This window comes from Marmota flaviventris, chromosome 8, assembly GCF_047511675.1.
Source record: "Marmota flaviventris isolate mMarFla1 chromosome 8, mMarFla1.hap1, whole genome shotgun sequence".
NCBI lineage: Eukaryota > Metazoa > Chordata > Mammalia > Rodentia > Sciuridae > Marmota > Marmota flaviventris.
The window spans coordinates 120,783,765-120,798,692 of NC_092505.1; the positions used below are offsets into that span (position 1 = coordinate 120,783,765).

A 14,928-nucleotide genomic window follows, 5' to 3' on the forward strand; every position below is an offset into this window, starting at 1 on the left:
AGCCACAACCCCAGCCCTAATTCTGGATTTATTAAAGATCAAAATCTAAAACGAAAGCAAAGCCTAGCTCTGTGTTTACTCCAGTGAATATTGCTATAACTGATTAAAATTTTCAAAAGCTACTAGAAAACTAGTAATTATCAAGTGATAATATGCTCCTGAAATACAGCAAAATAAAATTTTAAAATAAAATTGAGTAAAAATAGTCCCAATGTGCAAAACAAGTAAATTTTACTAATTTCAATATAGTGAAATTGGACCCAAGAATCTAATAGTTCAGAATCCAGCCAGTGTTACAGAAGTAACTGGCTCTGTGACTTTGGGGAAGCCCTTTAATATCTTTTTATATTCTGTAGTAGAAAACTAGATTAATTCTTTACCAAGGTATTAGTGAAGAATGTGAATGTTCAAAATGTTTTAGTCATCTATATAAAAACACAATTAAAAGATTTAATTTCAAAAACCTTGTAAGAAGAATCATTTTGAAGCAACAAAAACATTCTTCCAGTCAGGTGCAATGATATACTCCTATAATCCTAGCAACTCTGGAGACTGAGGCAGAAGAAACAGTCTTGGCAATTTATTGAGACTCTGTCTCAAAAGATAAAAAGGACAAGGGTATAGCCCCTGAGTTCAAATCCCTGTACCACACAAAAAAAAAATTTAAATTCTTGTTCTATGTATCTCGGAATGTATGGTAAAATTACAAGAATTAGATCTAAGGCAAAGCCTTAAAACTTAAGCATTAATTGTAGATCTGCTCAAGAAAGTCATTTGTTTTGATTTTTACCTGTAACCATACCATGTAATCATTAGTTGCTCAAGATTTTAATTTGGGGAAATTAACTACTTATTTTTAAATTTTTATCTTAATGACTTATCATTAATCAATTATAATCATCTAAAAACTTTTTATTGAAGTTTCAATAATTTTAAGCAATACTAGTTTATATTTGCTTCTTGGGAGATTCATTTCTTTAAATATTTAGCATTTTCCTATGTGATCTATAAATACAGTAATTGCATAATTTGAGGTATTTTATTAATATATTTGTCCATTTTGTATTTTTGGTAGCATCTTATATGAACAAGCCTCACAGTGCTAATGAGTACCATAATGTTCCATCTGTGGACAATGTGTGTTGGCCTGTTCCTGGCCAGATCCCTCCTGTGCCCACTCCAGTAACTGAACTTTCTCGAATTTGCTCCCTTATTGGAATGCCACAACCAGATTTCTCCTTTCTGAGAACACCTCAGGTATAGTATTCCATCTGTATAAATTCTTAAACACAGAACTTAAATAAATTGTCTGAAAATCTTTGGCTAGAAAAAAAGGTAATGGAACTTTTAAAATTTAAAATATGAACAGCAAATTTCTGGTTCTCACTCTGGTTATTCCATTTTTACATAACTAGAACCCAAACAGAAGTTTACAGAAAGGAACTTGGGGAGCAAGTGTCCTATGAAATTCTTTAGACTGATAGAACTTGGTAGAGATCTTGGTCTGTTGCAACAATTTTCAAACTTTTTAGCCTCTGAAACTCCCTTTTTTTTTAAGGAACCCAAAGCATTTTTGGTGGCGTAAGTTACATCTATATTTATCATATTACAAATTAAAACAGCCAGGCTCAATGGCTCATGCCTATAATCCCAGCGGCTCAGGAGGATCATGAGTTCAGCATATGCCGTAAAGAATTTAAAAGAGTCTTGAACAGATATTTGTACAACCACATCCATAACAGCTTTATTCACAATAGCTAAAATGTGGAAGTGTTCGAAGGATGAATGAATAAACAAAATGTAGTATATCCAAACAATGGGATATTCTTTCTTGAGGTGGGGGGCGATTGCTGGGGATTGAACCTGGAGGTACTCGGCCACTGAGCCACAAGCCCAGCCCTATTTTGTATTTTATTTAGAGATAGAGTCTCACTGAGTTGCTTAGTGCCTCGCTTTTGCTGAGGCTGGCTTTTGATCCTCCTGCCTCCACCTCCCAAGACCCTGGCATTACAGGCATGTGCCACTGGGTCTGGCCACAATGGGATATTCTTTTTTTTTTAAGAGAGAATTTTTTACTATTTATTTTTTTAGTTTTCTGCGGACACAGTATCTTTGTTTGTATGTGGTGCTGAGGAGTGAACCCGGGCCACACGCATGCCAGGCGAGCGCGCATCGCTTGAGCCACATCCCCAGCCCCACAATGGGATATTCTTTAGCCTTAAAAATGAAGGAAATTCTGACATATACTACAACATGGATGAACTTTTGAGGACATTAACCTAAAGGAAATAAGCCAGTTACAAAAAGACAAACAGTATATGATTCTATCTGTATGAGATACTTAAACAGTGGTTAACACCAGTTGGATAGAGGAGGAAATATGGAGTTAAAATAGGATAGGGTAGAGAATTTCAGCATTACAAAATGAAGAGCTGTGGAGATGGGCAGTGGTGATGTATAGCATAACATTATTAATATATTTAATACTACTGAATCATATACTTAAAAATGGTTAAGATAGTAAATATTATGTTGTATTATCTTACCACAATAAAAAAAAGTTATAGAAGGAAAAACAAAGAATTAAACCAATAATATAAAAATTAATACCTTTTGAAAAAAAGAAAAAGACTTCTTCTGGGTACAGATTGGACTCGGGGCCTTTTACGTCTTAGATAAGCTTTCAACTGCCAAGTTTCATACCCAGACCCTGAAAGAAATAGAATTTAAAAAATAAATCTTTGTAAATCAAAAACTTGAAGTATAGCTGGGCGTGGTGGTACATACCTGTTATCCCAGCAACTCAGGAGGCTGAGGCAGAAGGATCAAAATATAAAATTAGAACCCCTGAGTCTTTTAACTTTGGGCAGTGAATTCATATCAGCAAACCGTCAGGTAATTAAAAGATGGTTTTAAAGCATGATTCAGCAAAAATTTCCTATAAAGACACAATAAATATATTAGTCCTTGTGGGTCTGAGGGCCACTGTCACAACTTCCCAATTCTACAGTTTTAGTGTGAAAGTAATCATATGCACTAATATTTTTAATGCAACCACGTTTCAGCAAAATTTTATTCCATAATTTCTAATTATCAACATACAAAAAAGGTTTTGCTGGCTTTTGTTTGCATCACAATACTTGACCCTTGTGCCATCTTAGTTTGTTGTTGTTTCTTCCTGTCTTGCTGTGTTGCCCAGACTGGTCTCCGTTCCTAGGCTCATGCCATCCTCCTATCTTATCCTAGGCTCATCCTACCATACATGGCCCAGAGAATATTTGCTTTGAAACATTAAAAGATAAAGCAACAGTTATAAAACTTTTGCCTGGAAACTCAGCACTTAAACTAATAGTCCTTTTTTGAATTCCTTATTCTCTTTTACAGGTTGTTGTATGAAATTATCCCACTCATTTAGACTAAGCTTTGGGAGAGGAGTTAGACTTCTTAACATAGTTTCATCAACATCTTTATTCTCTTTTTTTAGACAATGACAGTTTGCCAAGTAAAATTATCTAATGGCTTACTGGTACACGGGCCACAGTGCCACTCTGAAAATGAAGCCAAGGAGAAAGCTGCACTTTTTGCTTTACAACAGTTGGTAAGAACTGTCCATGACTTCTCTACTGAATTTTTAATTAGTTTCCATACAAACATTTTGTTTTACTGTCTTATAACTTTTAAAATTTCACAGGGCTCTTTAGGAGTGAATTTTTCTTTGCCTCCACCAATATTTCCAAATTATCCTCCCGCTGTACCAGCTGGAACCATACCTCCAGTCTTTCCCCAACCTACTGGTAAGATATGTTGCTTCTGTAAGTCTTTACCTCTGAGTTGTTGTTTTTACTAAGTTCTTTTAAGAAGCTTTTTTTTTTTTTTAATTAAAAAAAATATATATACTAAGATGTCTAGGAATAAAGAAGAATAGATGCAAAAATTCTCAATAAAATTCTGGCAAATTAAATACAAAAACATATTTAAAAGATAGTACACCACAATAAAGAGGGTTCATCCCAGGGGTGCAAGCTTGGTTCAACATATGGTAATCAGTAAATGTAATTCATCATGTCAATAGACTTAGGGACATGATCATCTCAATAAATACTGAAAAAGCATTTGACAAAATATAGCACCCATTCATGCTCAAAACACTAGAAAAACTAGGGATATTAGAAACATACCTCAACATTGTAAAAGATATATACACTAAACCAAAGGCCAATATCATTGTAAATGGAGAAAAATTGAACAACAAATATATGAAAAAATAAATGTTGGTGAGGATGTAGGGGAAAAGGTACACTTATACTTTGCTGGTGGGACTAAAAATTAGTGCAACCACTCTAGAAACCAGTACAGAGAGTCCTCAGAAACATTTGACCCAATTATTCCACTCCTCAGTTTATACACAAAAGACTTAAAATCAGCATACTGTAGTGACATGGTAACATCAATGTTTATAGCCGCTCAGCTGACAATAGCTAAGCTATGGAACCAACCTAGGTACCCTTCAGCAGATGAATGGTTAAAGAAAATGTGCTACATACACAATGGATTATTACTCAGCCTTAAAGAAGAACAACATTATGGCATTTTCTGGTACATGGAGAGAGCCAGAGAATATTATGCTAAGTGAAAAAAGCCAATCCCAAAGAACCAAAAGCCAGATTTTTTTCTTTGATATGCGGGTTCTAATTCACAATGGGGGGCAGGCACCTAGGAAGATAAACCCCATTATCTTATTTCTCTACATAACTAAAGTAAATCTAGTGTAAAAGTAAAGGCATTTTCAGACATGCAAATTTATTTTATTTCTTATGTACCCTTTCTTAAGAAGTTACTGGAACTGAGCACAGTGGTACACATTGTAATCCCAGTGACTCAAGACGCTGAGGCAGAAGGATCAGAAGTTTGAGGCCAGCCTGCACAACTTAACAAGACCTTTCTCACTAGGAATGTAGCTCAATAATAGAGCACCCTAGTACCAGAAAAATAAAAATGAAAAAGTTACTGGATTACCTATTTTAGCAAACAAAGCAATAATTTTAGAAAGAAGAAAACCATGAGACCAAAAGAAAAAGTTGCAGATCTATAGATCTGATATACTCAAGTAAAGGATGTAAGGATGCCGGCTGCTTAACAAGTCTAGAAAGTAACTACTTCCAACTGGGAAGCAGAAGGAAGTCTTGGCAAGTAAGGCAGATTATCTGCTATCCAGGCAACATTTGAAAAAACATTAAAAATAGATACAAAGAAGACTAAGCAGCTTTTAAAAGATAATTTCCGACCAGAATATAAAGTTTTACAAGAAAAGAAACATAATCAGACAATCTTGCTTTGCAATGACAAAATTTAAACAATTATGTATCATAAACACTTTATTAAGCAAATATATACATATATTAGGAGGACAGGGCAAGTAGTGAAGGGTAATGCAAAATAACTGAATTTTGATCTATATAGCCAGTCAATAGTTCTAAAAATGCTTAAAATTGATAAATTACTCATTAGGAGCATAAGCAGTATTGAGCAGTATGGAAATGAACATCTAAACTTAGTTAAACCTGGAGTAGAACATGTGGCTGTTGTTTTATGTTGAAAACTTATGTGAAGTACAGTGTATATGTAATACATTGATTTTTGTTAAAAAGTACTTCTCTAAGGTCACAATTACTAAGTAGCAGAATTGTTATTCCAAGTACAAGTTTGACTGTTTTCAAAGCCCATGGTTTTGTTACTATACTACACAGATATTCCTTTGTCTGTATAAACAATGTTTTCATCAAGACTCAGTGTACTAATATCACTGTTAATTCATCGAATTAATTTTGACTGATTCTTCACTTTTAAAAATGAATCCAGTAGCCGGGTGGTGGTGCTTGCCTGTCATTGCAGCAACTCTGGAGGCTGAGGCAGAAGAATCACAAGTTTGAGGCCAGCCTGAGCAATTTAATAAGACCCTGTCTCAAAATAAAAGTTAAAGGGCTGAGAATGTGGCTCAATGATAGAGTGACTCTGAGTTCAATCCCCAGTACTGCTCAAAAAACAAAACAAACAAACAAAAAAGTAAATTAAAAATATGGAGAAAAATACATTTATATCAGTGATTTGTTGGAGAAATTATGAAGCAAACCTATGCATAAGGTTAACATTGTTTTATTTTTGTTTTTGTGTGTGTGTGTGTGTGCTTGGAATTGAATCCATGGCCTCATACATGCTAGGCAAACACTTTAGCACTGAGCTGTTTTCCCAACCATTTTTTAAAATTTTTCTTTACCATCTGGCAACACACACCTACAATCTCAGTTACTTAGAAGGCTAAGGTAAGAAAATCAAAAGTTCAAGACCATCCTTAGCAACTTATCAAAATTTTTTTTAAAAATTTTTAAAGGGCTGAGGATGTAGCTCGGAGGTAAAATGCCCAGTATTGCATAAATAAATAAATAAAAATTTTCTTCATCTAGTACTTGTGTATGCATAATTCACAACACTGATATATACTGCAATTTTTCTCTGCTGAGGGGAAATATTTTTCTCAAGTATCTGCATTTTAATTAAAATATAAGTGCTTTGTGATCTCTCTGAGAAGAAGGTTTGAACATATTTCATATCTTCTTCAGTAGCAATGTGCAGTTGTCTTGTCACTGGTAAATGCGGTAGTTCCCATATGTTGCACTGGTGCTATCTGCATACAGATCACCTGAGGAGCTTGTTAGCAATACAGATTCCTGAGCCTTCCAAGTCTGAGTAGGTCCAAGTTGGTAAGTCTGCCCAGGAGTCTATTTCACAAGCTCCCCAAGTAGCACACACAGATAAATCAGGTTTTAGAATCTTTAATATAATGTGTTGCTGATAAGAAGCCAAAGCAAAAATATCCTTGAAATACAAACATTAGAAGAGAGAAAAGCAAGATTCTACATACCATATGAAAGAGGTCAGATTTTAGGATTTTAGGTTTTGAGCTTTTTGGGGTTTTGTTGTAATCTGGGAGCACTATGGAAGCAACTTAGCATTGAGGGCAGGCAAGATTTATTTAAAATGTAACTCCAGGTATTCCTACAGTTCCTGTCAGCATATGGTACTATTGGTCTTTGCAGTCCAGATACATTCATTTATTTAGACAGTTCGCAGTCCTAAGAAGAGATCCTGAGGTTGAATGATGTAAACAACATTAATTAAGTGTAAGCCTTTTGCTAAGGAGTGGGGGAGTTTAGCAGCAAGATGTCTTAAATTTCAGGGCTTTAATTTTACTAAGAGAAAGATTTTCTGTGATTTTTAACAGCTAATATGATGCCTTCACCTCATCTCTTTGGCTCAATGCCATGGGGACCACCAGTGCCAGTTCCTGGGAAGCCCTTCCATCATACATCACATTCTGGGACCATACCCATGGCTGGAGGAATGCCAGGTGGAGTGCACAATCAGTTCATACCTCTGCAGGTGAGGCCTAGAAAGAGAATTATTTTTTTAAATGTTCAAAGAATGTCAATAAAAATTCATTTATTTGTTTTACTTATTCATTGCCATCTAGAAATCCAGCTCTAGGGATTGTGGGTATAGTTCAGTAGTAGAGCACTTGCCTAGCATTATGCAGGGGTCCCTGGGTTTAATCCCCAGCACTAGAAAAAAAAATAAGAGAAAGAGGATTCAAGATGGCCGATTAGAGGAAGACTGTATTTCCAGTTGCTCGTGGCTCATGATTCAAGTACTGCTTCTCAGCAAGGTGGGTGAAAGAGGGAGTTCACTAAAATTCAATAATGGATGGGCTGAGTCTCTTAGAGACTTAGAAATTCGGGTGCAGTGAGCAAAGCCCAAGAAGAGTACATTGGAGCCAAGCCAGTTGCAGCAGCAGTGCCAGTTCACCTCAGAGGGAAGGGATGCACAAACAGAGAAACACAATTGACAGATTTGGCACAGAAAACTTATAAAACAGAAAAGCAATATAAACTTAGCTGAACTAGTGACTGACTGCACAGCAAACTGGTGCTTGAAAAGAGCTGTCTGTTAACTGGCGAGCAGAGAGCAGAAGCGGAGGCATCTTGAGGCTGGCCATGCTGTAGCCAGGAGATCACAGCATACACTGCCATACTGTCCCTGCAAGTGCCTACCATGTGGCCTATGGTGTACCTAGCAAAAAAAAGTTAGTTGTTGGACACAGTACCTTTATTTTATTATGTGAAACAAGCACAAAGGAGATTGTGCCCAGGGTAATTCAAGTCAAGGATATGGAGAGGAGTGCAATTCCCTTTCCCTTTGAGTCTGGCAGCTCACATGACCAGCTGCAGAGGGCTGGGAAATTGGAACAGTTGGTGTGATTATACTTGGGAACTGAGACTGAGAAAGCTGTATTCATGGACAGTGGAGTGTGTGAGACTTGTGGAGGGTTGGCTCCCCCACTCTACAAGTAAAATTCTCAGGAGGCTTCTGAGATCTGGACTCCCAACAGAGATTGCATTTGCCCAGTCCTAGAAGTGTGTTGAATAAATCTCTCCAGAACAGATACCACCCAACAAAGTCCCAAAGGCTTGATTAGAGATAAGTCGCAGCCACTGGAACTTCCCTCTTAGAACTCTGCAGCAGCCCCATCTGGGAATGCATACCTTCTCTGTCTGAATAGAGCTCCAGTTAACAGTACTTCTTATAATGGTGAGAAGGGAAGTTGAGAACTATTTCAGCCAACTTCAATTTAGGCCTTTGTAGCTAGCAGCTCTGTGAGCAAAACAAAAAGAGGAAGGGGTTAACAACCCCCAGCCCTTGCTCTAAGGGGTACAAAGCTCAGGAAGAAACAGGAAGTGAGGCATATGCATTGATCATCCTCATCAACAGTTTTGACCACCTTAGTGGAGGTGATTCCTTTATTTTTCATTAAGAATTTTTTTCCTTTGCCTGATTTTCTGGGGGAAGGGGGATTCCTTGATAGACTCTCCCATCCGCTTTCCCTGGTATAATGCTGTCTGCCTGGCTGCCTCCCTTGACCCTGTCTTCTAAGCAATCGATTGTTTTTGTTTTTGTTTTTGTTGTTGTTGTTTGTTTTGGGTTTTTTTTTTTTTGCTATGTATCATACTGCCTTTTGTAGGATGGGTGAGAAGCCTCTCGGGTCAGCACATCCCTCTTCACTAACAATTTCTGTTCTTGACTTGAAAATTGATCTGCAGGGACCTCCCCAACCCAGACATTGGAGAGGGTGAAAGTTGCTAGACAAATGGGTTGTTAAGTCTGCCCAGGTGTGGTGACACAAGAGGATGTAACTGTCTGTACACTAAGGAGAGGAGGGGCAAAGTCCTGACTGGAGAGGTGTGGGTTGGGTCCTCTGCCTCTCATTGCATCTCTGACTCTGGAGCTCAGCCCCCTCCTTTTTCCTCAGTGGTAATAAGATCAGTAAATTTACTTTGTCCGTGTTCTTGCTATGCTGATTGGTTTGTGGATATATATATATGAATATTTGCTTATTTTGTTTCATTTTTAGCATTTTTGTGATTATTTTTCTTTGTCTTATCTCTCAGAAGGGAATTTTGTTTATTTTCATTCTGTTTTGTTAGTTGTTGGACACAGTACCTGTATTTTATTTATTTATTTTTATGTGGTGCTGAGGATCAAACCCAGCACCTTGCACATACTAGGTGAGCACTCTACTGCTGAGCCACAACCCCAGCCCCTTCATTCTGTTTTTATTTGTTTTTATTTTTTCTCTTCTCTTCACTAATAGCCAAATTCTCTTATTCTCTTTTTACTTTTGCTGCTTTTTTTTCCCTCCTTCTTCTCAATAGCCATCACTTGCTACATCTCCTGCTTTCTCTCTGTTCACACTTTGACAATTCTAAACCTTTTTTTTTTTTGCAGGGGGGGCAGGTACTGGGTATTGAACTCAGAGGTACTTAACCCATGAGCCACATCCCAAGCCATTCATATGTTTTTAATTCTGAGACAGGGTCTCCCTTAGGGCCTCACTCAGTTGCTGAAGCTAGCCTTGAACTTGTAATTCTGCCTCAGTCGCTGGAATTATAGGTACCATCCTGTTACATCTCTTTTCTCTTAAATAACTGCATTTTTACCATCTCTGGATCTATTTGGCTAATGCCTCTACCATTCATGTTGTTACAGTTGTTAATACTATGTATGGCATAATTGACAACTGCTATTTAATGCCAGATCTAGTTCACAACTACTTATCATTTTTGCTCTTGGCAATTGCTGACCCCACCATTCTTGTTTTTGTGATAATTAGTGTTATAAATGTCATAGTAGGAACTGGGTATTTTAGTGTTATATATTGTTTGCTTCTGTTGTTGATGTTGGTTGTTTCCCCTTCTCTGTGAGGTGCTATGAACTAAAAGTTCACAGGGTGCAGACTCTGCTGCTGAGATATCCAGCCAAGAGAACAGTGTACCTTGCTCAGACTTTGATACAAAGAAGAGACAAAAAATCCAAATGAACAACCAGGCCCCAAGTAAGAATGGCTACTGGAGGCCCTCAGGACCACCCATGGACAGCTACTCCTATAGCAAAAACACAGAGAATTAACAAAAAGATTGTGGACACCACACCTATGAGGGGTCTCAATCTAGATCACTGCCATACTCCTTTAGAATAAAGAGTTATTAAGTGAAAAAGAGCTGTCACAAGAAGATATACCTACATGCTCTGCTGTATATATTACAATTGCCAGACCCATAAAAAGGATCCCAGTCCTTTGAGACTTAGAGGGAAAGTGGAATCCTCGAGCTCTGACACAATATACACTCTGTCAAAATACACTAAATCACTAAAGAACTAGCAGGGAAACTATACTAGAAATCCTGCTTGAAAATATATTGGGGGAAAAAAATCACTTATCCCAGACCTACTCTGGCAATAAAAGGCTGTTCTGTAAAAATGTCCACATGTAAATGGAAGAAAAATCTTTCCCAATATATGCATAAAACCTAATACATGAATACAAGAAATGTGAAAAAATAAAGTAACACAATGCCTTCTAAAGTTTATGATTCACCAGCAACTGACTCCAAAGATATTGAAATGGATAAAATATCAGATAAAGAATTCAAAAGAATGGTGATCAATGAATTCCAAAAGAACAAAGAAGAACAACTGAATGAATTAAGGAGGTCAGTACAGAAGAGGAATGAGAAATTCAGTAAGGAGATAAAGTTATTGAAGAATAACCAAACAAATCTAGAAAATGAAAAACAGAATAAATAAATTAAAAAGTTCAGTTGAAAGTCTCTCTAATAGAGTAGACCACACTAAAGATAGAATTTCAGAGTTTGGAGATGAAGTAACCAGCCTTGAACAGACATATTAAAGAAAAGAAGTAACCATGATCAGAATATAATAGACCTCTTAGACAACATTAAGAGACCAGATTTGAGAATCATTGGAATTAGAGAGGATTGTGAGATGCATGCTAATGAAATGAATAACCTCTTCAGGGAAATAATAAAAGTTTCCAAACCTTGAGAATGAGATGGACATCCAGATATAAGAGATATTCAGAACCCTAAATAGACAAAATCAAAAAAGAAACTCTTGCCAGGCACAGTGGTACACACCTGTAATCCCAGCAGTTTAGGAGGCTGAGACAGGAGAGTTGCGAATTCAAAGCCAACCTCAGCAATTTAGTGAGGTGCTAAGCAATTCAGTGAGACCCTGTCTCTAAATAAAATACAAAATAGGGTTGGGGATGTTGTCAGTGGTTGAGTGCCCCTGAGTTTTTCAGCAAAAAAATAAATAAAAGAAAGAAAGAAACTCTTCACAACGCATTATAATTAAAATGCCTAACATACATAACCAGAATATAATTTTTTAAACCTTAAGATAAAAACATCAGGTTATATTTAGAGGCAAGCCAATCAATCAGAATTAATCTGATTTCTTAGCACAAACTCTAGACTCCAGGAAGGTTTGGAATAATGTGTTCTAAGCCCTGAGAGAAAATAACTCAACCAAGATTACTAAATCTAACAAAGTTATCCTTCAAAATCAAAGGAGAAATAAAAACCTTCCAAGATAAGAAGGCACTAAAAGAATACATTACTACTAAGCCAGCACTACAGGAAATACTTAACTACCATATACTGAAGAACTCAAGAACAAACCCTAAAGCTTACAAGTGGGCAGATTTCATTTGAAGAATAGCTAAGCAAATGAGAAATAGAGTCAAATTAGAAAAAAAGTGGCAGGAATAAAAATCTCTATAATAACATAGGGTGTAAATGGGCTCAACTCTCCAATTAAAACACACAGGCTAGCAGAATACATTTTAAAACAAGATCCACAACCAGGTATAGTGGTACATACCTATAATTCCAGTGACTTGGAAGGCTGAGGCGGGAGGATCTCAAGTTTGAGGCCAGCCTGGGTAACTTAGGCCCTAAGGAACAATAAGACACTGTCTCAAAATAAAAAAGAACTGGGGAGGTAGCTCAGTGGTAAAGCATCCCTGGGTTCAAACCTCAGTACAAAGAAAATTAAAAAAGGAAATGCACACACCCAAAAAAAAAACAAGACCCAACTATATGTTGTTTTCAAAAGACTTACCTTATAGACAAAGATAGCCCCACAGGCTGAAATTGAAATGAGGAAAATTGGTATAGCATGCAAATGGAGCCCTGAAACACGCAGGAATAGCTACTCTCATATCTGACAAAGTAGACTACAAGCTAAAAATAATCAGAAGAGACAAAGAAGGTCACTTTATACTGGCAAAGGGAACAATCCAACAAGAAGATACAACAGTAAATATTTATTCCCCAAACATCGGTGTTCCTAAGTACATAAAACAGACACTACTTGTCTGGGACCCTAGTATAATAATATTGGGTAATTTCAACACACTTCTCTCATGAGTAGATAGAATGTCCAGACAAAATATCAGTAAAGACCCTTCAGATCTAAAATATATTATAAATCAAATGAAATTAACGGAAATGTATAGAATGTTCCATACAACAGCATTTACTTTCTTCTCAGCTGCTTATAGAACTTTCTTCAAAATAGGCCATATTTTAGGCCACAAAACAAATCTCAGCAAATACAAGAAGAACAGTACAATTCTTTGAATCTTATCTGATCAAAATGAAATAAAATTAGGACTCAACACCAAAAACAAAACTACAGAAATTGTATAAACTCATGAAGATTGAACAATACAATTTTGAATGATGAATGGATAATAGAAGAAATTAAGATAAATTTTTAAATTCTTAGACTCAAACAAGAATAGTGATATAACATACCAGAACCTCTGGGACACTATGAGAGTGGTTCTAAGAGGAAAGTTTATATCCATTAGTGCCTACAAAGGATCAGTGAAAACAAAGAGTCAGTTATTTTAAAAGATATACAGGATGAATAAACCCTTAGCCAAATTAACCAAAAGAAAAAGATAAGACCCAAATTCATAACATTAGAGATGCATAAGGAAAAAAAATCATCACACACATCACAGAAATCCAGAGGATCATTAGGGATTATTTTGAAAATTTATATCCCAATATATTAGAAAATCTAGAAGAATTGGATATATTCCTAGATACATATTCTCTGCCAAATTGAGTGAAGAGGACAGAGAAAACCCAAATAGACCAGGAACAAGCAATGAGATAGAAGCAGTCATTAAGAGAATTTCAACAAAGAAAAGCCCAGGACTAGCTGGATTTTCAGCTGAATTCTATCAGACCTTATTATGGTTTAGATATGAGGTGTCCTGTGAAAGCTCATATGTGACACAATGCAAGAAAATTCAGAAGTGAATTGACTGAGTTTATGAGGGGCCAAATCTCATCAGTGCGTTAATCCACTCAGGGATTAACTGAGCACTAAATGTAGACAGGTAGGATGTGGCTGGAGGAGATAGATCATGGAGGCGGGGGTTGCTTTTGGGGTTTATATTTTGTCCCTGGTGAGCAGAATACTCAACGTCCTCCGCCAACCCCATCACTTGCTGTTTTCCTCCTCCACACCCTTCTGCCATGGTGCTCTGCCTTACCTTAGGCCCAGAACAACAGAATCAGCCATCTGTGAACTGAGACCTCTGAAACTGTGAGCACCAAATAATCTTTTCCTCCTCTAAAATTGTTCTTGTCAGGTCTTTTGATCACAGCAGTAAAAAAGGTGACTAAAATAGACCTTTATATATATATATATATTTTTTTTTTTTTTAGTTGTGGTTAACACAATACCTTTATTTACTTACTTATTTTTTATATGGTGCTGAGGATCGAACCCAGAGCCTCGCACATGCTAGGTGAGCATCCTACCGCTGAGCCACAACCCCAGCCCCTAAAATAGACCTTTAAAGAAGAACTAATGCCAATGCTCCACAGTGTATTCCATGAAATAGAAAAGGGTGGAATACTTCTAAATTCATTCTGTGAAAAACCAGTATCACCCTGATAACAACACAAGAGGGACCAACATTCCTGATGAATCTAAATGCAAAACTCCTTAATAAAATATTAGCAAATTACATTCAACAACATATTAAGATTGCATTGTGAAGGAGGAGTTGTTATCTGAAAAGCAAAGGGAACTCAGCAGAGTTCAGGAAGGGGACCAGTGTGGGAGAAAAAGGGGAAGTACTGGGGAATGATATTGGCCAAATTATTGTTTCCTCCTGTGCATGTACAAATATGTAACAATGAATCCCACCATTATGTATAATAATTATGATGCAGCAATAAAAAATAGGGGAAAAATTTTAAAAAAATTAAGGAGACATCCACATTTTTTTTTTCAGAAGAAAAAGAAAAGAGAAGAAAAGAAATTTAGTACTGGTCTAGGAACTGAAAATGTAGTGACGCATCTAACCTGGTCCCTGCTCAGTTTGTGTTCTAAAAATAGTAATGATTATAGCAAGTAATAATACAGTATTCTAATACAAAGTGATTGAAAATAAGAAATATAACTTTTTAAAATTTTAGTTATGGAAGA

General features: G+C 36.5%; 1 protein-coding gene across 1 annotated transcript in view; it reads left to right on the forward strand.

The window, feature by feature from the left end:
• Xrn1 (5'-3' exoribonuclease 1) overlaps positions 1-14,928 on the forward strand; it is a 116,479-nt gene that overhangs the window by 96,371 nt on the left and 5,180 nt on the right. Inside the window, exons 37-40 of the mRNA XM_027933726.2 lie at positions 1,076-1,257; positions 3,485-3,598; positions 3,692-3,794; positions 7,280-7,437. Of these exons, the coding sequence (XP_027789527.1) occupies positions 1,076-1,257; positions 3,485-3,598; positions 3,692-3,794; positions 7,280-7,437 (557 nt within the window). The remainder of the gene's footprint in view (positions 1-1,075; positions 1,258-3,484; positions 3,599-3,691; positions 3,795-7,279; positions 7,438-14,928) is intronic.